This window comes from Perna viridis, chromosome 9 (assembly GCF_037379345.1).
Source record: "Perna viridis isolate PV_CMFRI_1.1 ecotype Kerala chromosome 9, ASM3737934v1, whole genome shotgun sequence".
NCBI classification, from domain to species: Eukaryota; Metazoa; Mollusca; class Bivalvia; order Mytilida; family Mytilidae; genus Perna; species Perna viridis.
Genome location: NC_142453.1, coordinates 39,940,578 through 39,965,603, shown reverse-complemented (window position 1 = coordinate 39,965,603; position 25,026 = coordinate 39,940,578). Strand labels below are relative to the sequence as shown.

Below are 25,026 nucleotides of genomic sequence, written 5' to 3'. Positions count from 1 at the left end.
GTGATGAAAAATGCTCCTATAGGATGTTACTACACTCGTAAGCCGGACAATAACTATTTTGTTGTTTAATATAGACACGAACATGTTACATAAAAGGAAAAGATTGCCGTCATCATGAACTCGTGGATCGTTACGGTGTATCCATCTGCACCATAAAAACTGATTTGTTCAATGTGTTATAGTTTTCCTTTCCTCTTTCGTTTACCCCGGACTTTTTATGAGCAACTCGGCGGATGTTTCTAGAAAAGCAGAGACTTACCTACCGGTGCATCTGGTCCATGCTCCCAGTTTTTAGTGGAGTCCGAGTTGCTTATTTACTTTTGTTACTTTGTATGTATGATTTTAGTTATCTATGTTATTTGTTGTGTGTGTCTGTTTTCAATGTCTGGTCTTTGTCTCTGGATTACATTCTTTTGATTACCGCTATAACCTTGGTTCCCTTGATTTCTCTTTGCTGAAGTATGCATTTATTCCTTATCTCAAATACTCATCAGGCGAAAAATGAATTACAGATGAGCAATTTAGGCCTTCTATATGTAAGACCTCTGTTGTATAGGTAAACATACCTATTGTACGTAAAATCGGATTAAAAATACACGGCGTTCATAATGTTTAAGTATCTGCCTGGTCTTTCTATGAGTTTAAGTAACTTGAAAAAAAAAAAACATCTAAAGAGTCTGGAAAATCTTGTAAATGTTTTTGGCTGCTCGGAAATTATCCTTCAACTGCATTGTCATGTTCATTAGTACATCTTAAGTACACTGACCTTCTCAAGGTTGCTAGGAGATTACTGTCAGATGTAAGCACTTCCCTTTCTAAGGGTGTTTGAAATTTGTCGTTAGATGTAATTATTGGATTTTCTCAAATTTGCCTAGTGAAGGCCTGCCAATATTGTGTAATTTGCTCACTGTTTTAATGCATCGTTCAAATGTAAACCTAGTTAATGGTGACTGATGCCAGGTGTCTGTAGAAATTACCGAAAATGATTTATTATCAAGTAGATTTTATCCACCTAGATAGAAACAGCAATTTTCAACTCTTAAAATTAATTATTCTTTCTTTGGTAAACATCTTTGCGTTATAATTTATGTAAATATTATCATATTTAGTTTGCTGTTTTGTCCATTCAGTAAGATTTAAATGTAGTTATGGGTTCGTTCGTGCATTTACAACATACATAGAATGAACCCCTAGATATCACGTCATATTTTTGATAAGGACTCCATAAGAACAGAGATATTTAAGAGCAACTAGCTTTTCTGACAGAATAATGAGAACACACTGGAATTTTGAAATGTTCAGTCTAATGGTAAGACTTATTTAGATTTCATAAAAATCATTAAATTTAATGTCAAACATCCGTGCAAATTTAGTAGTTAGAATACTCTGATTTTTTAAGTGTGTAAACACAGACTGTAAAATGGAAATTATCGTCAATTTAAAAACGAGACCTTGTTAGTCGGGTTAAATCCATCTCATATACAAGTGTAATATACTATGTTTATTATGATAATACATGTTAATTTTTCGTATTAAATCGACATTGTGCTGAATGTATTGCATTGATATTTGAACGAGTAATTAACCGGTAATTGTCGGTGAAAATGTAATATGCACGTATTTTGTTGACATGTTTTGGGATGAACATTTTATGGAAAATAAATCATATCTTTACAACATATGTTTTACAGCTTTTAAGATATCGTTCACTACTGTGTAAGGAGTGTCAGTATACATTGTTGAATTAACAGTTGTTTAACACCCTGTGAAGATTTCATAACAGCTTTTAACTGAGTAGTCATGGTCGATAGACATTCTAGAATCACTCTGTTAGCGGATGCTGTTAATATCATGGCACGCATTTCGCATCAGGGAATAAAAACGGTATGATCTTTGGTTATAACATAGTCATGTAGTCATTAAGAGTTACATGTACAGTATCAAGAGAACCGTGATTCGAGAGGAAATCTAATTTGTGTAATACAGGTACTACATATAGGTCCAGACAGGGTAAACAGGCACACACAACAAATGAAAATAAAAATAACCTAAATGATACATAAAAATTAACAAATGTAAATGAGCAATTTGGACTCCACTAAAAACTGGGAGCATGGACCAGGTGTATCGGTAGAGGAAGCGTCTTCTGCTTTCCTAGTAAACAGACACACACAATAAAGAACATAAAATAACCAAAAAAAAAAAAAATAATAATAATAATATTGATAATAACACGTACAGAGGAACAAAAGTGTTAATTGGCCCAAAATCAGTTTATTGAGTAAAAACCTGTTTAACAATCAGAAAAATTCCTAATTCTTAATCATTTGATTTCTAATAGGGGACGGCCCAAATACTTATAATTAATACGTAATACAAACGTTATATTCTTTTGGATTTTTGGAATCGTGGAGTTCGGACAAATCGACGTTATTGAACTCATACTATAAAGCCAGATTATTATAAAACCAGTTTACACAAAATAACCTGGTTTGCTCAAAGTGAACCAACCACTCAGAAATCTTGTCACAAATCAAATAGTATTCGTGAATATGTGTAAAATGACAAAGAAGGAATTACCACATAATAATGATCAGAGCATTATTACACAATAATGCCATCTTCAGAGTTTTAAATGACATAAACACAGTGGTTGCTTGTGTATATTGTATTATAGATAGTTTAAAGTCCTTGGGAAGTAATATTGACATCAACATTTATAATGCTCTGGACTGCAGTTCGGTCATTATCAATTTTTCAGGCAATGTCAATCTACTTCTACCACGATAATGCTCTCTTTATAAGCAACTATTGTATAATTGTTTAGCTTTGTATGGTCACATTGGACAGTAAACTCATCGGGTAAGATTGATTTTTGTTCAAGGTAATTAAGTCAAGGGTTATATATTTGAGTGTGTTAATTCATTATCCGCTCTTGCACCAGAATCTGGTATATGTTAAGTCCAATTATACTTAACTAAAATACATAAAAGTAAATTAATTGAGATTCAATGAAAAGCAGATACAATACACAATATTTGACTGTACTGAAAGATTTAATATATACACATAATTCCAGTTTGACTGAGAGGTATACGGTGGAAATGTGTTCGTGTATATCGTACAGCGTTATTGGTTAAATGTTAGACAAGTGTTTTACCCTTTGAATCATATACGTTTCGTGTAAAGGATTTAATGTCTAAAAAAAGTAGATATGACGTCGATAGGCTTTTGGTGGTGCGCAGAGTAAATTGGTGAACTAGTGTGTTATTTTCACTATATTAACAGCTGTTAATTCTTTCTATTTCCACACTATGGGATGTAAAGGGTCATTGTTAAGAGCTCAAAACCCTAGCGTTTAACCTTATATATCAACGGATCGTGTTGAAAGGTTCGACATTAATAAGAATTAAATGCATTTCATTGTACAAAAGCATGCGGTAAATATGATGCAAAACGGTATTCTATTGGCCTTTACTGCTCGTCGACTTTTCCATGACAAACACATCATGCTAATTCAATTTTATACTGCGTAGAATGTATTCCGACTGGGAGCATATTTTAATCCGTCAAGCTCCCTGGGTTACTACAAACCATATCAGGCAGCAATTATTTATTTTCTTATGTGAACAGTGATATGAATCAGAACACCAACATAGTCCTTTTTACAAGTGTTTATTGTCGCCTTGTTTTCTTATTGAAAATGTTTTAATCGTTGCAGTGTAATAAAATATTTCCCGCTTTTATTGAATGACTGTTCATGTATAATGTAATCCCGTTTATGTAATATGTGCAGCGATGTTCTTATGAATGTTCATAAAGAGATTAAATAAGTGTTTTTATACATTTTAAATGTCGTAGAGTTAACTATTTGTATAGGGAGAAAATGTGTTAATGATCTGAAGGGAAAATTGCTTCTCTTTTCATTTAGCCGCTTACAAGAGTCTTTTCATTTTAGGGGCGTGACAAAGACACCAAACAACAGAGGTAAACCTAAGTTCGGAAATTATCATTAAAGACGTTTCTAAATGGATTTTCACCTGAATTTAGTATAATGCTTGATGCGGTGTGCATTGGACATACTCTATTATCCATTTACTTTACAATATCTGAAATATTACAAAATTTTAAATGTCTAATCACATATAGAGAGACCGGGCTCTCAACAATTTGCTTTGAAGTTGTTGAAACCGCTATAGTTTGCAATTACATACATGTAGCTTGCGTTTATCAATTGTTCCTAATTTCAAGCTGCCTGAGGTCCTACATTGTATATGTTTACTAGTAGAGTCAATTTCACTTGCAGTCACACTTCAACTGCAAAATATACAAACCTAATTATTGAGCAAAAATTATATTGCCGATTAACTGTCTGATATTCACATATAACCACGAGACAAAGTAGTAAAATTGCAAGGTATGAATCTTTGATCTAAGTCACGTATCTTTTTATCTCATAAAATGAAATTGGAAATACCTTAATGAAAATAAATTTGAAAGGACATTTTTGATTAAGTAGTGTTATGAAGTTTGAGCTTCTGAATGCCGTTCTATTTAAAGAAATTCATTGGGAATCTATCTACATGTATATATTTAGTACTTAGTTGCAAACATACATGTATATGCATGCACTTGCCAAGTATGATAGTCTAAGATAAGTCATACTTATTTAATACAGGATCTTTTTCAATCATTATGCCAATTCATACCGGTGTCACACATTGACGCGTACACCGACGTACATTAAGCGTACATAGAAAATCGGATTAGTTCATCCGCGTTTGAAACACGCTAGACAATCGTTAGTTGCGCCTTACAAGCACTTACAGGACGCCGGAATGTAAACAGTAGACGTCCGGGGAACGATAAATCGCGACATTTTTTTTCATGTAGCATATAAAATTGTTATCAACTATAGCGTGTGTCAAGCGTTATCCGAACGTTATATACACGTTATACATAAACGCGTTGAACGCATTACAAGTTCGTTTGAAATGCGACTTGGATACGTTGCGTACGCCACAATATTTTTCGATTTTTATATTTAAAAAAATCCAAGTTTGTTTAAAAATCTGACGGCTTAGCATATGCGTTGTTTTTTTGTTGTTTTTTTTTTTCTCTTAGTTTGACCTTCAGACTATTAAGTACCTTTCTGTGTAAGAATCGGGCAATGAGTGGCACATCATTTTTCTCAGTTTAGTCTTTTTACCTCTAATATATTTAAATACATTTAGAAAAACAACCGAAAAGCTATTTAAACTTATCCTGAAGCATTGGTGACGAAGGTATTTTTACTACTTATATAAGTAAAACGTTCGGGAAAATGTTCCCTCTATTTTTTTCCATAGTGCATTTCAACTAAATTTGAACTATATGTATCAATATCTAACTTAACAAACACTTTGACAGGAATTTCTTGAGGTTATGAGGTATAAATACTTGCCAAAGAGACAACAACTCTATCGAGATACAAAAAAAAAAAAAAAAAAAAAAACAGCCAAAGTCAACTCGTGTGTATTATGAACAGTGAGGACTGTCTCACGCCACGGGCCACGAAACTACATTGCACACATGTCAAGCGGAAAAGTTGCCTATCTAAACCCCAGCAATTTGATAATAACTGATGGTTCAGTTGCCTGTCAATTGAAGACAGAATGATATAATATTATGATTATACTTTCCCATGTAATAATACGTCACAGGTACGCCAAAAACACGTCAAAGGGTTCAAAGTACGCTCGAGACGTGCCACACATACACTGTACATTCTAGGCACGTTTATCTTGTTACGTACATTCCCAATACGACACTTAAACGCCAGACATACGCGCAAAGTATGCCAGGGTACGATTCACTAACGGCTAACAAACGCTTAAATATATACGCCCCGAGTACGTCTTAAAGTCTAATATAATCAGCGTGTTTTCAGCGCGGATGATTGTTTCATGTGTTCTACAAGCGTCGTAGCTCTACGTGTGACGCCAGTATCATATTGAAATACATGTATGTATAGAAAATGCTCCATCTTTAGAAATATCAATTTATGTAACCTGATGTTTATTTTAAATAACATGAAAATATGTTAGATGACCCTTCATTCATATTTTGAAAAAAAAAAACAATTTTAGATTTTTTGTTTATTATGATAAGATTGTGGAAATTCCATATATTACCTAAATATCTTTATTTTTTAAATGCATTCATTAAGGCTCCATTATCTCAGATTCAAGTTAGATGATTTATATTTTTTTAGGCAAATATTCACCTCTGAGAAAAATTGGGAAAATCTAATATTAGGTATTTATAATCTACATTATAGCACATTGTTTTCTTATTTTTTATTTTATTTTTTATTTTATTTTATTTTATTTTTTTTTTTTTTTTTTGGTTTGTTTGGTTCGGTTTGGTTTGGTTTTATATGCAGTGTTTGTGTGATAATTTGTTTTCATGATATGAGAAAAAGTTGCTAACTGATATAAAAGTGCCTTTAATTGCAATCTATATATAAGCTGGATATTGGGTAATGCCCCTTTAATCCGGTATACATGTTGATATCATTTTACGTGACAAGAAAATATTTCTATCCCAGGATAACTTACAATTGTAATCAAACATGAAACAATATGTATCATACATCTTTATAAAACTTTAACAGTTGTAGGAAGTAGATAAAACCTAGATAACATTCACCGTGTTTAGTGAGAATTCGTACATGTACTACTTTTTATATGTGTACCTTTTTCAGTTACTCTGTGTTATGTGCGTGACTTGTTATTCGTCTGCTCCTGGCTGTCAACTCGACCTTTAATCATTTCTTTTTCCTACAAAAACGGACAAATTTACCAGAAAATCATCAGTAGTATGTTCTTGCGGGTCCTTAGGCGGATTCAAGGGGGACTGTGGGCGGCCCCCTTATGAATTTGAAAATTTATGAAAAATAACGATTTTTTGTTTGTATGTGCATGCATGAAAAGTGTTTGAAAATATTACCTGCTGGCCCCGTGCTCCCTTAAGGTGATTTTCTAGATCCGCCACTGGGGTCGTTCGTAAAAGACAAATCTGCGGGTAAAATGAAAACTTTCACCTTCATGAAGTAAACTGACACATGACCGCAGTAAGGTATTGAAAATAAAGTTTAAACCAGCTTCCTTATCTTTTAACTGTTGGGATGTCCGATACGTAATAATCCTGATTCAACAAATCTAAAATGTAATCAGATCTATTTACATTGAGAAAGTGTTTTCCATAAATGATTTAAAATTTCAACACCTATATCCCAGTGTAAAATTCTTTCGATTATTTCAAACCCTTGAGTCTTTTCTTCTCATCTTTAGTAAAACTGATTTGACCGTTATAATTTATGGTAATGTTTAAATGATTTTTGTGAATTCAATAAGTCCCATACATGGCCATGGACTCACTCGTTCATTTCAAACCTGTATATTGTTAACCCGTGGTTAATTTAATCTGAAATCGCATTTCTCTGCATGAAAAGCGGATGTTAAAGTTACGACATAGGTTTTTAAAATTACACAATTGGTGTCTTGCAATTGAACGCATCCTTGACTATAACGAGTGTTTGGAGTATGTTATTGCTTACTTTTCCGTAATCGTCGCCTGAATTCGAGGTAAGACAGTGTATTACTTTTAAACTAGATGTGATCAATTTTATTTTTTTGGAAATTGTTGAAAAGGTTTTATATTTCAAGAAACGCCTTTTAACAATTAATTTTTATATGATTGTATGAATATTTTTTTAAAATATTTGCCCGAAAATGAATTTTTCACTGGCATTTATAGATGTACCTGTGCATTGCAATTATTTTTTACCATTTGAATTTTGATAACAACACTTTAAATGGTTACAATGTACGTAGTTGCCATTAAAATGTAAAACAAAAATATTGTTTTTGCATTATTATTATTATGTGTCTGTGTGCGTGTGTTACTTTTATTTCCTTTTGGAGATTCCGAGATACATTATCCGTTTCGTATGGACGTGTTTATTCATTCGATTTGCCTACATCCTTTTTATATTAGGTCTTCCTTTCGTATTGGAAGGCAATATTCGTTACATGCTGTTTTGAAATAATGTTGTACACATGTGCATTCATAAAAGCTTTTTGTGATATTTTGTGACGTTTTTCTGTATTGTTATTCAAGACTTGAGTCTATTGTTACTGTAAAGTTTCACTGGTTGAACTGTGAGAAACACACATTACATGTATAAGAACATGCACGCGTTTAAAGATTAATAAATTTCAATATTAAATACATTTTACCTGTATAATTATGATGGAATGTAGGACCTTGAAGTTAAGTGTTTAAAAGAAATCAGACACTCAGTTTATATGACATCAAATACAAGATTTTACTAAATAATTACATAATATTTTATTATCATCGTCTCTTATCAAGATAGCATAGCCACAACCTGTTCCTTACTAGATTCTTTTGAGTTAACAAACATAATTAGGCAGAGCAGCTGTACACCATGCACGTTGACAAGTATCAGTGTAAACAGGGGCACTCTAATTGTTTTAAAGCAAACCTGTGAATATTGCTATTTGATCCTGCATGCTTCATTTAACCTAAAGAGTCTGTTAACGTTTTTTATTTGTATTTTTTTCAATGTCACATCAATCTAAAATTACTTTATTTGTAGTTGCAATGATATGATACTAAAATTACGCGTGATTTTTTAAAAGAAAAAAATAAAAAAAAAAATATTCTGACTTGTCTTTGCAAAGAAACAAAATATAGACAATGTCATAGGCTCTATTAGAATAATGAAAATTCACCATTTACTGTTCGTCTGTTTTTTCTTTACGATGTTCAATGCTTTAATGGCACTGTCCGTCTGCTTCTTTTCAGGTAATTCGTCTTTTCTTTTCAGTACTTAGAAAAATAGTGTGATATTTGGCTCAATGAACACAGCTTCTTTTCTTTCAGATAGGATTTGGTCAAAGTTGCGAAGGTCTTTAACTTATTGTGTTAACTTGTAAAGTGAACCAGACTGAGAAAGTAAAATTATCTTATTAAAACCCGACATCATTAATCATATCAATCTTGCTATACAACAATGAATTACAAATGTAAGCATATTAAAACATATTGATTGTCGATTGTGCCGCCTCTGACAGCTTGTACGCTGTACTTTGATGTGTATTGGTGAGTGGTTTATACCTACTTTGTGGTTTCCTTAAACATCAATTTGTACAATGTTTAGTATTGAAAGTTACAGATGTGGTAAGTGAAATGTTTTGATTTTTTTACTAATCGTATGTGACTAAATAAGGCTCTGGAATTACTGATTAGTTTTCGTAGAACATTTTTAAGACAGAAAATAGATTGTACTTTTGATTGCAATATAGGTCTTAAAAAGAGAAAATAGAAAGATAAAAAGTGACTACGAATGTCAAGGATATCACATAGTGAATCTCATTAAATAAAATTATTGTGGCATCTGTTATGTACTAATAGTATAAAAGCTTGGTCTGTCTCTAGAAAGAAATATACAAGGTGTTTATTTCATGCTATAGTTCATCCTTGCACGGCATAATATTGGAAAGATTTATAAGTTTGTATACTTTATTTTAAGAGGCAATAAGAGTTAGTCGTTATATCTTTGTATTTGCTACATGAGAAAGGATATTGGTCGAATTCCACGATCACATCAAAGGCAAAAATAAAGTCCTTTCTTAACCAGTTAAAGACTGTCTTGAAATATTTCCGGTGAATGTAGCTTACGCTATGACTTTTAACATACACTGTAAACATGATCTGTACCAAACCTTCTTTCGTACTGCTTCTGTCATTCCGGAAATGATAAACAAACTCACTTAAAGCGAGAGTATACTATATGATTTTAAGTTAATAATTTTATCCGAGATCGTATTGTAATGCTGTGTATTAATTTATCTGTGTTTCACTTACAAATTTGTTTATCTTTTTGAATATTTTTTTCAATATCTCTATAAACTAAACCAAGTAAAACAACCCTGGCTGGTCGTTCTATATCCAAGTGCCTATAATTTCAGATTTAAAGAACCAGTTGATGGAATATTAAGATGCTAAATACTGCATATGTGACGACAACCTCTTAAGGAATGAAAGAAAATTGATCAGAAGGGACGTAAATAGACATTATCACTAAAATACCGGCTATTCATTAATAGTTAAGGGAGAAAGAATTGGTATATACATAGTATGTTGTCTCCGTCCCCAAATTAATCAAAAGAAGTGAAGAATTGTAAATACTATCAATATTTGGGCAAGCTTGACAAAGCGTTTATCTAGCAAGTAATTAGTTGTCAAATGCTACAGTAACCTTCTGGACTATTCAGAGTGTTATTAGTTTCTGTTGAGAGTCCGATATCGGATTATTATTCCAATTTTTACCAAGCAACATGTTCTCGAGTGATATCTGTGGCGTTAATCAAGGATTCTAGAGATCATAGTTCCCATATCTCCAGTTCTCTAATCAAGGATCGCTTCCAAACATATATCAATTTAAAGTTCTTAGATCAACTGTATTCTACTTAATTTGTAAAATCACTGTATCATCTGAACAAATTAAATGAATATATCGTGGTGATATTAAGTTTTGGGAGTTATTCAAGTGAGTGAGAAAAGATAAATAGGTGATAAAGTATGGGATACGGTCTTACTGCAGATAATACAAGGATTACATTTTTTTCTTTCTGTGCATGGAATATTAACTTGTATGGCTTAATGTAGTACTCATTTCAAAGTTCGTGTCAACGGATTTATTAGACGCCTTGAGATGTAATTATATTTTAACAAGAACAAATTGGAAATATTTCTTTAGAATTTGTAATTTCGTCAACTTCATTACCATGTGCTATTACAGGCATGCGTATTACGATATTTAAAGTATACTTTTTCTCAAGAAAAAAATAAACATCATCACAAGCTCACAAGATGTCTATCAGCATTGAAGATAAGCAAAAATTAGATGATAATATAGAGTTAGAAACTAAAACGCATTCAAGCAAAACCAAAAACGGTAGTTTACAAAATGAAAAGATAACGACGTCGTCAGAGCAATCGACTCCAATAGGAAGCTTCCAAAGAGAAAGAGGGAAACGTCGGACAAGATGGGCAAGTGTCAGGAATGCTATAAAAGTGACAAGTGCTGTTAAAAAACCAATGAGTTCAAAGAAAAAAGCTTCCATAACAAGACAGGATTCGTTTCTCAAACGATTTTCTACGAGACAACATTATCGGACAGATTCTGAAGAATCGCTTGATACCGAAGATGAACCCCCAGATGTAGTTTACGTACACGATAACGTCACAGTTTTTAAGCCTGACGGTTCTCCTATGTTCTATTGGCTGCTATTGGTAACCATTGCTGTATTGTATAACTTATGGACGTGTATAGTAAGGCAAGCTTTCAGAGAATTACAGACTGACCATAAATATTTGTGGATAACTCTTGATATTTTAAGTGATGTTATTTACATTCTTGATATCATCGCTCAACTTCGGACAGGGTATTTAGAACAGGGCTTAATGGTATTAGATGCCGTCAAGCTGGCTCAACGATATGTTAGTTCAGTAAATTTTAAAGTTGACATTTTAAGTTTGTTGCCATTAGATTTTATTCAGTTTGGAATCGGATGGCAACCTTTACTGCGATTTCCGAGGTTTCTGAAGGTTTATAGATCACTTCGATGGTTATATATGTTAGAAACTAGAACTGCGTATCCTAATTTTGTTCGTGTTGCTAACTTAACGCATATGCTTTTTCTCGGCTGTCATTGGTTTGCTGCATTCTACTTCATGATATCGGAAGCTGAAGGTTTTCATAGTGAATGGTCCTACCCTAAACCATCCGGAAGTCATCAAGCTTTGACCCGGAAGTATTTGGCATCATTATTTTGGTCAACACTAACGTTAACTACAATAGGTGACCTGCCAGCCCCTGAAACTAACTGGGAGTGAGTATTTTTATTTATCTTCATATTATTAACACATGTGTATTGTCTATTAGGGACGGTCATTTGATTTTCTTGGAGGGGGACGGGTGGCTGGAATTTCTTTAAAAATCATGCCCTGACAAAACACTTATTAGATCTGCTACTGAAGTAGAAAAAAATATATTTTGGCTAAGAATGGAATACAACAGATTCTCCAAATAAATCTTCTTGTGTTAATTCTGCGAAAATTATTCTTGCCCACATTAAATTGCCCGCCATCCCACCCGTCTACTGAAAATCAGATGGTCTGTGCCAATGTATTCATAATTATATCTGACTCTGCTAAAATGGGTATACATCGGTATACACGGGTTTGCCCCCACTATCAAATATGTATCCCAACTAGTATACTAGTGGGGCTACATATTTGATAGTGGGAGCAAGCTCTATGATAGGAATGAAAAGCACACCGTTTTCAGTCATGACAAACTTAAAACTTATGACTTGCCAATGTTTAGAAATTAGAAATCAAGGGTCAATGTAAACGTAAACAAGTCAAGATCGCCTCAATTCACAGGTGTGCTTTATATTAATCGCTTCTCGTGTTAAAGTCACTGGTATGTATTATCCACTTGTCGACACACCAATAGACATCGTATGAAGATCTTACTTTCCTTTTGGTTAATGTGTTACGCTTATTTGTAAAGAATTTGCAGTGCCAACGTTCTTAAAGAAATTTTAGCCTTCAAATAAAACTAGGAAATAGAAAATACGATTTGAATAGTTATATGTGTACAAATACATGTTAATTGTAATAGTACCTCAGATAAAACAGTAAGAGTAAACACAATGGCTCTACAATCACTAAGTTAAACATGTGTAGATGTGCACACAAAACAATTATTTCAAAGTCGGAAAATCTGGTTATGACGTACCCTTGTAACATTTTGATATTGAGGCATTACATACTGTTTTATCATGTTAATTTTCATCATTTGAGTTAGATTTAATTTCTAAATCTATAAATAGACTTCAGAAAAGAAGTTCCGTCCTTTCTAAACCGAGCACAATTTATAGATATCCTTCCATTTCTGACACAATGTACATGTATATCAGTGGCGGATTGCGGGGGAGGGGTACAGGGGTTTGGCACCCCTTCTTTTTATTGGAAAAGTTGTCATTTTCTTGTGTAATATTGACAAAAAATGGTAAATAATGTTCTAGCATCCCCCATTTTCAGGAATACCGGCTGCCGGGGCTCCTTTTCAAAGTGTCTTGACCCGCCCCTGGTATATTTAGTATATACACATATTTATGACAATAAGATACGTTAGAAAAAGATTTCTCTCGACCATACTCTGGAACTGTTCGAGTCCATGTATATTAATATGATAGAAAGTTCTGCTCCCTTGTCTCGCGGGTAATGAATAGCTCACCAAAGGTTATGGTATCAACAGAAGAGAGTCAAAAATTGATTTATTGATAAATCTTTGTTTTATACATAATTTACCGCTCATTAACTATGTATACATCATGTCAAAGATTACGATACTACATGTACTTGTAAATAAAGAAGGGGATAATTGATATTATAAACTTTTCAATGGAAATTGAGTTTGAAATGTTTCAATCCTTTTCGATTGATTATTTTGTACAAAACTTCCACTTGATATTTATTGGCTTCAATGTACGCTGAAACGATAATTAAATTATTATATTTTAGTCATCTCTTCATCTTATTACATAGATACATCTATCTTATTGCGGACGTAGTTCACTTAGTGTGGCCACAATGGCATCAAATATTATTTATTTTACTTTAATTAGACTAGCGGCACTGCTAATCAGATGCAAATAATATACAAGGAATAATAACAATTGATAATGATAAAAGCATGTTAATATGGTTGCTATAACAACATTGAAAATTAAAAAAAGAATCATGACAAGAATTTGGAAAGTACCTCCATAACCATTTTACTATTTGTTTCCCATGTGGTGTAACATCAGTTGGTCTATGTATTGGTATTCTATAGAGGGTGTTCAAAGTTGTTTCCTATACAATAAGTTAATGATCTAATAGAACATTTTATGTTTAATTTTTATTAATCCCACAGTAATTGATTTTTCTCAATAAATCATATCAATTTTTAAAAATACATCAAGAGGAACATGAAGTAAATCAACGAATGGAGTATGTTTATAATAATTGGAAGATACTCTGTTTTTATTTGAAACTACAAACCAAGATCTGATTTGCAGTAGCCAAGTTTCAAGCTTATTCCATCTACCTAAGGGACATACATGTACATGTACAACCTATCGACCGTCACGTTTCACATTGCCCCAGGGGATATATCGTCTTCCACAAACTCCTTAATTTTTTGGTAATTTTTTATGGTATCATATTATTTTTCAACAAATGTTTATGAACAACAAATGTATAAATAGATTAAACTGTTTGACTTTCCTACAATTTATATCATCTTGATAGAAATAATTTGATTGGCATTTTACATTAACAGTTAGTAAATTTACATAATGCTTTTCAATTACAATTGTATCGATTAATTCCATTACAATATGTAAAGATTTCATAAAGTCTTATTTAGAAAGTTTTCATATGATAAATGTGGATAATGTTAGAATTCTGCTTTCAAATCTCCTTTTGATGAACAACAATGATATTGTGCCGGCTTTCCTTGTCAATTAACTTTTCCTTATGGTACCAAACTTGTATCCAGGCTTGACAATCTATCCCATTTATCTTGTCCACCAAACAACATATTAATATACAAATATCAATACTGTACAGTAGTTAACGAAGCTATATTAATATCCAACTGAACATGAAACCTTTACTAAAATTCTTTGATGTGTATGCCGTCCGGATATCGGACTACCAGAAGTCATGAACATAAAACTGAAATTTTAATTACCACAATACATCTTCAATAAAGGTACGTAAACTATTAGCTATACCATGTGATACTTAAATTCGTAATATAAATTTACAGCTTCCGTATGATTAACACGTCTTATTGGATAAATAGTTAACATCACACATGCCACTGGGTCTTCTACAATTGGTCATCCTGACACACATGGCGAAGAATTTTAATTCGTCTCACCCTAGGGATTTATAAATACATGTCTTAAATTTGTTATACATATATATTGAATTTCATTAAGTGCATATTCTTTCCATGTATATATCTTTAAAATTATATTATTGATTGAAGAGTACTTAAGTGTTCATCTTAGCAAAAACGCTACCTCGGAGTGGAAATAATAAATACAATATAATTATCAATATTCCTGAAGTGGCAATGGATATTTATTCTAAGCGTAGCGTGTACATTTGTACATGTATTTTAATTAAATGCATTTTATTCCACTAACTGTACCCTCCTTCCCCACCAGAAAAAAAAAACAAAAAACAAAAAAACAAAAACAAAAAAAAACAAAAAAAAAAAAACGTTGTTTTGTTTCTAATAAGCTATCACATAGGATTATACATGAAAGTAGGAATAAAAACATGACATTTATTATTCTTATCTAGAATTAATACTGAATATCAATGTTATCTTTAAAGTTAACTGAAATTTATAGTTTGTTCATCACTCATACATACTTGTACAGAGTATTTTTATACATTTTAAAATATTCAAATTTTGTTAACTGTCAAATCATCATGTTTTTTTTTCAGAATAACAGTAAGATTATAACTTGTTTTTTTATATCGTAGCGACTTTATTCGGCAAATCGTACTTCGACTTCTTGAGAACAAAAATGCAATAACGCTCGTACACATTAGCAATATTTATAGTGAAATATATTTTTAATGCATACTCTATCTTCCCATTTCTACGTATAACAATCATTTCTTTTTTATTCATCTTTCGAAACATATTTGATTATTCATTTATCTGATAAAGGGAAAGAGAAACCAAGAAATCATTGAAAGGACAGTTCATATTAGTTCGAACGAAATGGAACACAATGTAGTGATTGACACCATATTTGTTCTCTTGTTTAAAGTCGGATACAGCTTGTAACAGACCGAATACGGTTTGATTGTGATTTCTCATTTGCAGTATTGTTCTTAAACCCCGTTGTGGGTAGCTGTCCTGTAGATCCGCTGCAAACAATAGAACCGCTGGACAATGAATTTAAATACAATTAGCTTATATTTTGTAGATCATTACTGACGTTCACTCCAGCGACGGTGAAGAAAATTGTCTATTTCACTTGATTTGAAAGTGGCTCATAAAAACCCTTTTACATTTAGTGACACATGGCAAAAAATTAGGCGTTGGATGTTGGTTTGTTAGTCAGTTTTATTGACTTGTTAAGTTTGAGGTTTTCGAACTCTAAATTTGCTGGAAGTCAATATGTGAAAGTAAATTCCCTTTGCTGTTAAAGTCGTAAATTATAGACCGATGGTAGCGGTGTTGAATCCTTGCCTACATTTTTAAACCTAGGATGCTTTGAATATTTGCTCTAGATCCTTGCGATGCTGAATTCTTTTCCTAGGGCATGTTGACTCTCAGTTTTAAGGCTAAAGATCCATATCATAATTTAAAAATCAAGAAGAATTCATTGGAAAAAGTATTAATCTGAATGCATATTTCATCAATCAAAGATTTGTTCAATCAAATGTTTGAAGAAAAATTATTTCCAAAATATCATTTAAATCCAATATGAACGATAAGTAATGCCAAAGCTATAATACATGTAACAAGAAATAATAATTTGAATAAAATATTAACACAAACTGTGTGCCTTCTGGGTAAATTATATGTAATAAATGATATTTCTGTATGATTTACAAAAAAAATTGGAAGCTTAAATAATATAAAATGTTCATGGTCTCATGTAAACATAAAAGATCTGTAGGAATAAAACTTAGCTTTTTGAAAAAAGAAAAGAACTATATTGGTTCATCAAATACACAATATTTGGTTAAACTTGGAAATAATGAGTATATTCCAACAAGTCACAAGTTGTTTGTGACATACATGTATTTGGAATCCAGGTCTCAATTTTTAGATCACATGACCGAAGGCCATTTGAGATATTGCCATCATTTGGCGTCCGTCGTCGTCGTTAACAATTTTTCAAAACTCTTCCCCTCTGACAATACTTGACCAATAGAAACCAAACTTGGTATAAATATCCCTTGGGGTATTCTGCATAGAACTGATTTGGGGATTTTTGATCCATCGAAAAAAATGGCCGCCGTTACTGAAAATAGAACATAGGGGTCAGACAGTAATTTTTCACATACATCTCCAAAATACCAGGTTTAGCCGAATTCTGGGAGGGTAAAATTGTATAACAGGATGAGATCTATCTGCCGTAAAATTTTCATTTTAATCGGTTAAGCCATGTCGGAGTTATTGCCCTTTTTAGACTTTTTTTTTTTGCTATTTTTAATGTTATTTCTCCTCCTCTGACACTACTTGACCAATTGAAACTCAACTTGGTATGAATGTTCCTTGGGGTATTGTTCATAGAACAGATGTGGGGATTTTTGTTCCGTCGAAAAACATGGCCGCCATTACTAAAAATAAAACATAAGGATCAGACAGTAATTTTTCTCATATATCTCCAAAACCGGTAGGTTTAGCAAAATTATTTCTATAGCTGAAATGACCCTTATTATGAGGCTTTCAAAAGTCCTCAGGGATCAAAGTTGTCAGGAAACTCCTTGTAAGAGTTATTGCCCTTGAATTTTTTTTTTTTTTTTTACAGTTTTCAGCCAATATCTTGAAAACTATAATTGATAGAAAGAAATTTTCTATCGCTGAAATCATCCTTATGATAGTCTTCTCGATTCAAAATCGTTGGACAACTCCTTGTTAAATTTATTGCCCTTGAAAGACAAACTTTACCAAGGTGAGCGATTAGGCTCCTGGGAGCCTCTTGTTAGACAATTTGTCCGTATCATTAAAAAAAATGAAATTTTATTATATTTCGTATTTCATAGTTTCCATTTAGTCAATGTATTTCTGACACAATCATATATAGTGTTCGTTTTGATTACAAGTGATATTGTATGGCTGATGTGCAACATTTGCCTAAATTTGCTCACTTTGAAAAAAAGGGCATCCAAAAAATAAATACATACAAAATGTGGTTATAATTGACTCGATCACACTAAATGTATACTTAAATATTTCATTTTTTTTAATCGTGATGAAGAGAAACTCACTCAAATGGAAATTCTTAAATTTTCTATAGATAAACAAATGTCGGCTTGTTGTATGCAATATCATGTTTTATGGAACACGTAAAAGAGTTGTGGACCTCGACTGTATGGGTCTCGGTTGACATTTCTTTTATTTGCTTCATAAAACATGCTATCGCGCGCACTGAGATGTTATAGTTGAGTAATACCGATATTGCAAATTTCGATGGGCTGGTCACGTGTGTCCACGTGACTCTATTAGCAGCGTGATCAGAATCAAGTACCTAGGAATATCTTAATCCAAAAATTAGTATAAAAAGAACTCAAAACCAAACCTATTACATCACGAGCCCAATCAAGTACCAAGAGGTTATACCATGTACAAAACATGGACTTCGTAGTATGCTGAACATAAATAAATACCGAATCGAAGACGTTCAGCAAAATTTACTTTCTTTCAGAGAACTTTTTCTTTGAATAATTCTTTACAAAGTCATTATAAGTGTATGCAAAGCACACAGAAGACCTATACTTGCATGTAATTCTTTCGAATTGTGTTGGAAAACGGCAAAGTTTACCGAAAACTGGTGTAAATGTAGTGATACTTTCATTTGTAAATTTGTATTAAAATAAAAACCGCAAATCATATGACAGCTTTTAAAATGATTAAATTTATTAGAGGGAAGAGTTTTATCTTTAATAGTGATCGCCGAAATATAAAAGTAACTAATGAATGAGGCATAACTGAGGATATCTTGTCTCTAATGGGTGTAAAATGTAAATTATCGTATGTACATCTACCAGTAAGAACATTATGGTGTATTTAATATATTCGTGACGATAAGAAAAAAAAGTTTCCTGTTTAGGTTTACTGATGCTGTTTCAGTATATTGGAGTATCTTTTTTTCTCGTAATTGAACCATAATTCCTTTAAAGCAATAAAAAGGGGTAAGTTTTTGACGTTTTAGCTTTGATGTAAATTTTGAATAAATTTATATATTATGTACATAAAATTATGATGAGAACGTGCCTTACAGTTAACCTATATCGAAAACAGTTATAACCGTAATGGAAGCGGGACGTTTAATGCGTTATAAAACCTGGTTTTATACTGCCATGCCTGCACTAAAGCTGGACCGTTGCAATTTTTTCCAACATTTCGGATTTGCTTTGATATTACACTTTCCTTTCTAATTATTCTTTTTCACGACCAGCCTGGTAATTTTGTTATTACCCTCTACTAAAATACATTGAGATAGAGTCACTAATAAGATTTTAACCAATGAGGACCCTTGCACTACCTTTTGTTTTTTGCCAGACTTTATATCAAAAAAGCATCCATTGTGTGATTGTTTTAACTATGTTAAAATGGACACAGGAGTAAGCGCATTTCAATCTGTTATGACTTTGAAGTGTTCACACAAAAACAAATAATGTATAAATGGAATACACTTGCGCAAAGTATTTTTTTTGGTTAAAAATTGATAGATGTCCTTTCTAGAATTTGAATCTTGCATGTTACATGGCTATAAAATAAAATCATGTACAAAATGCTGCAAATGATTTGGAGGAAATAAAGTGCTTTTAAGGAAATAGATTCGTGCATTTTTAAGAGTAGATATACTTTTTTTACATTAACAACGATTTTAAAACCAATTGAGCTTTCAGCGATATAAAACAACATATATTTGTATCTCATTATGGTACAGTTTGATGTTATGTTACATAAATAGATTTCACAGTACGGTATGATGTATTTGTAAGGTTTTAGTTCAGATGCAATCATATCTGTACTGATGTAAACAATTACAGAAAAGATTGCATGGAAGTGGAACATTAATGCACACGAAAGAGATTTTTTCATAGAATGTAAAGATGCTAAACATGACTTGATCTCGTTTGTATTTTCGTAAATTAGGCTATCCTTTCGTTTGTGGTTCAAAAATGACTATAATGAAAATATTGCAATTATTTTTTTTCCTAACATGTCACTGTTGCATTAAACAAGTAAAAGACCACAATAACAGTTGATACTAAATGATATAGTATGATCAGTCTATTCATTCTATCACCAATGAATAAACAAAAAAAAAACAAAAAACAAAAAACAAAAACAAAAACAAAAACAAAACAAACAAAAACAAAAACAAAAACAAAAAACAAAAACAATAATATGAATGTTAAACCAACACCCCCCAAAAAAAATAAATAAATAAATAAATAAATTATTGGTTTATAGATGTATATAAAATAAGATGATGGATAAATGCTTGTCCCGCATTGTTCATACGTCTTTCCATAAGTGGATAAGTTTCTATACATGGAAAATTATATTTTTGTTTTAAGATTCAAACAAATGTTTGATCAGGTCAAATCTCTACTTTGATAATGTCGTTTTGTCTGTCGTGTTGTTATTTGTTGGGTGTGTCTACTTTCTCTGCCTGTTCTTAATCAGCGAATCATGTTCTTGTTTATAACCGCTCGAAACCTAGACTTCCTTCTGATTTATCAACATCACATTGCCAGTAGAAATCAACAGAGACGAGACTCTGCCGTGTATATACATTATATAATTACTAATAACAAAAGAGGAGCTCCTTTTGAGCTGCATTTATTGAGAAAAGTTGATTTATTAAGAATATTTCCTGTTTTACTGATTGATTTATTTCTATTACAGGTATGTGTTTGTAATAGGGAGTTATCTAATCGGAGTTTTCATATTTGCGACAATTGTTGGTGAGTAAATTTATCAGTGAATAAAAGTAACAACTAAATTAGAGAACACTAATCTGATTCATAATTAACTCCAAAATAAATCTGGTACAATAGATATTACACCACTGGAATAGCTGGTAAAGCTATGGTCCTGACTTGGTACAATAGATATTATACCACTGGAGTAGCTGATAAAGCTATGGTCCTGACTTGGTACAATAGATATTACACCACTGGAGTAGCTGGTAAAGCTATGGTCCTGACTTGGTACAATAGATATTATACCACTGGAATAGCTGGTAAAGCTATGGTCCTGACTTGGTACAATAGATATTACACCACTGGAGTAGCTGGTAAAGCTATGGTCCTGACTTGGTACAATAGATATTACACCACTGGAGTAGCTGGTAAAGCTATGGTCCTGACTTGGTACAATAGATATTATACCACTGGAGTAGCTGGTAAAGCTATGGTCCTGACTTGGTACAATAGATATTACACCACTGGAGTAGCTGGTAAAGCTATGGTCCTGACTTGGTACAATAGATATTGCACCACTGGAGTAGCTTGTAAAGCTATGGTCCTGACTTGGTACAATAGATATTACACCACTGGAATAGCTGGTAAAGCTATGGTCCTGACTTGGTACAATAGATATTGCACCACTGGAGTAGCTGATAAAGCTATGGTCCTGACTTGGTACAATAGATATTATACCACTGGAGTAGCTTGTAAAGCTATGGTCCTGACTTGGTACAATAGATATTACACCACTGGAGTAGCTGGTAAAGCTATGGTCCTGACTTGGTACAATAGATATTGCACCACTGGAGTAGCTGGTAAAGCTATGGTCCTGACTTGGTACAATAGATATTGCACCACTGGAGTAGCTTGTAAAGCTATGGTCCTGACTTGGTACAATAGATATTGCACCACTGGAATAGCTGGTAAAGCTATGGTCCTGACTTGGTACAATAGATATTGCACCACTGGAGTAGCTGATAAAGCTATGGTCCTGACTTGGTACAATAGATATTATACCACTGGAGTAGCTTGTAAAGCTATGGTCCTGACTTGGTACAATAGATATTACACCACTGGAGTAGCTGGTAAAGCTATGGTCCTGACTTGGTACAATAGATATTACACCACTGGAGTAGCTGGTAAAGCTATGGTCCTGACTTGGTACAATAGATATTGCACCACTGGAGTAGCTGGTAAAGCTATGGTCCTGACTTGGTACAATAGATATTACACCACTGGAATAGCTGGTAAAGCTATGGTCCTGACTTGGTACAATAGATATTACACCACTGGAGTAGCTGATAAAGCTATGGCCCTGACTTGGTACAATAGATATTATACCACTGGAGTAGCTTGTAAAGCTATGGTCCTGACTTGGTACAATAGATATTATACCACTGGAGTAGCTTGTAAAGCTATGGTCCTGACTTGGTACAATAGATATTGCACCACTGGAGTAGCTGGTAAAGCTATGGTCCTGACTTGGTACAATAGATATTGCACCACTGGAGTAGCTGGTAAAGCTATGGTCCTGACTTGGTACAATAGATATTGCACCACTGGAGTAGCTGATAAAGCTATGGTCCTGACTTGGTACAATAGATATTGCACCACTGGAGTAGCTTGTAAAGCTATGGTCCTGACTTGGTACAATAGATATTATACCACTGGAGTAGCTGATAAAGCTATGGTCCTGACTTGGTACAATAGATATTGCACCACTGGAGTAGCTTGTAAAGATATGGTCCTGACTTGGTACAATAGATATTGCACCACTGGAATAGCTGGTAAAGCTATGGTCCTGACTTGGTTCAATAGATATTACACCACTGGAGTAGCTTGTAAATCTGTGGTCCTGACTTGGTACATGCATTTTAAACGAAATTGTGCGATAAATCTAGGTTTTACAGCGCGCATATCCCCCCTCTTCCATTGCGGCGTGAATATACCAATGGTGATTGAACAGGATTTGCATGCTATTGTCATAATCGGTAAATCAGCGGTCACATCAGGACAAAAAACCATTTACAAAAAAAAAACAATCAAATTGAATAATCGTTATTTTAGAAGAAACTGAGTTTTTTCAAACAAGGACTGATATCTAAAAAATAATTTGGTAAGAGACCTTTTAAGACACATTTCTTCATACCCCTGATTCACGAGTCTGTTACGCAAATATTTATGGAGTTCAAGGAAATCAGAGTGGTAAGTACTTGCTCTACGTAGCGAATTAATTGTGAAATATAAACACTATATGGAAGAGATGAAGGGATATTGCTGCACAGGTAAGGAAAATATATGATATCAAAATAAAATGTAAAACTAGCTGTTCCTGTAGTCTTCTTTCTTTATCTCTAGCTCTGGTGGATATTTTGAATGATTTTTTCTGATTTTACATAATTCCGATTGCATATCTAGTAGGTGGATCGGCATCGTTATAAAAATCAACAGTCGAAACACAAGGAAAAAATCATGCCGTCTTGTTTTGTTTTTGCCAAATTTTAGTTGTTGTCTTAAAACAGACAGAACGACGCCTTCAGTAAAAATTTAATTAATAGTTTGCTATTTGTACCACGGTCTATAAGAATCTCTAAAGGTTATTGACCTTCGGTGACCATCAAACAATATAGACAAATCATTTGGTTCATTGACAGTGACAAGATTACATGCTACATGAAGCAATACTCATTGACAATCAACTATCATTATTCCATCCATGTCATTAGTCTGTCAAGCGTTTCTGTATTTATGACCTAACTTAATTTGAGATTGTTTCGTCTATAGAAGCAATTTGCCTTTTCAAAACTATTCATATGCATGTATTCACATTACTCCTACAACGTAGCAGGTTGGAATTCCTTTCCTCCATACCCCAATCTCTTACTTCCGAGCGCCATATTGCATACCGCTCGTTCCGACGTTCTTTAAAATTGGCAGAATTGTAGTAAAATGTTTACCATTTAAAACAATTTATACAGTTTTCTTTACCATAACACGGAAGGAGGTGACTAAACAGAAGAAAAACAAATGACCTACCGGTTGAAAATCCAGCCATCCTGGAAATCGTTTGTAAGAGTAATCAAGGGAACCAAGGTTATAGCGGTAATCAAAAGAATGTAATCCAGGGACAGAGACCAGACATGGAAAACAGACGCACACAACAAAGAACACAAAGTAACTAAAATCATACATACAAAGTAACAAAAGCAAATGAGTAACTCGGACTCCATTTAAAACTGTAAAAGCAGTTTAAATGAACTTTACATTTGGTTTTCAACCTTTTGAATGTGTACAACCCACTGATAAAAATTACGGATTTAAAAATGTGAGAAAACGAAAATATTAAATAACCAACGAGTTGTCGTACCAACTTAAAGTATGTCAATAATGAATTGTATTCCGAAAAATTAGTGGTCTAATTCATACTGGCTGGTCACTTTGATACATGTAACTGTCTTCATTACAAATGTTTTCTAGGTATTTAACAAAAATTAGGATTTTTATTCGCTTGATTTCCGGTGATTTAAACTTCTTTTATGTAAATAAAAAATACTTGAAATATTTTAAAACACATGTTAAGCTTATTCACATTTGCTGTGGCTTTCAACATGTCAGATGCAAGAGGTTAGGATGGCCCAAAGTCCGAAAATAGCTTGCCAGACAACCTCTAGCACTGCTGGAGTTGTATTCGTATAAGGTACATACTATTAAATTCTCGAAAATTGGAGGACGAATGAATTTTTTTGTTGAATAAGAAATTTTATTTTTCGTGTCAAAGCGAAACGGAGACGAATCACTAGTGTTTTTTTTTAACTACAGCAGCAGCTGGAGATATATTTTTTATTTGAAGATGTGCATTGTGACTCAATGTCGGTGGGTGAAATATTAATTTTAAAAGTACTTTTTGTGCATTGTCCCTCCTCGCTAACAGTATGGCTGATGTCTATGTGTCTTGTTTATTAATACTACATATAAATACTAATATTCCAAATCTATAGAAACATGTTATAACTCATTGATTAATGTGCTGCTTTTAAATACACAAATTAAGAAAATTACTCAAACTCTGTGCTACAAAATGACCAAAAACTCATGGTAGTTTAGTCAATTTGGATGTACATACGAATCACTCTGTCTGTCTGTCTTGTC

General features: G+C 32.9%; 1 protein-coding gene across 4 annotated transcripts in view; it reads left to right on the top strand.

The window, feature by feature from the left end:
- Positions 1–1,181: 1,181 nt before the first annotated feature.
- LOC148608485 (cyclic nucleotide-gated channel rod photoreceptor subunit alpha-like) overlaps positions 1,182–25,026 on the top strand; it is a 38,998-nt gene continuing 15,153 nt past the window's right edge. The window contains exons 1-4 of one of the 4 annotated variants that reach the window (XM_088544568.1): positions 1,182–1,309; positions 1,692–1,884; positions 10,041–11,966; positions 20,816–20,874. In XM_088544568.1, coding sequence (XP_088400694.1) covers positions 10,945–11,966; positions 20,816–20,874 — 1,081 coding nt within the window. In that variant the 5' untranslated portion in view covers positions 1,182–1,309; positions 1,692–1,884; positions 10,041–10,944. Of the gene's footprint in view, positions 1,310–1,691; positions 1,885–7,304; positions 7,629–9,190; positions 9,250–10,040; positions 11,967–20,815; positions 20,875–25,026 lie in introns of those variants that run through there. The other 3 variants (XM_088544569.1, XM_088544567.1, XM_088544570.1) reach the window with 3 other exon arrangements.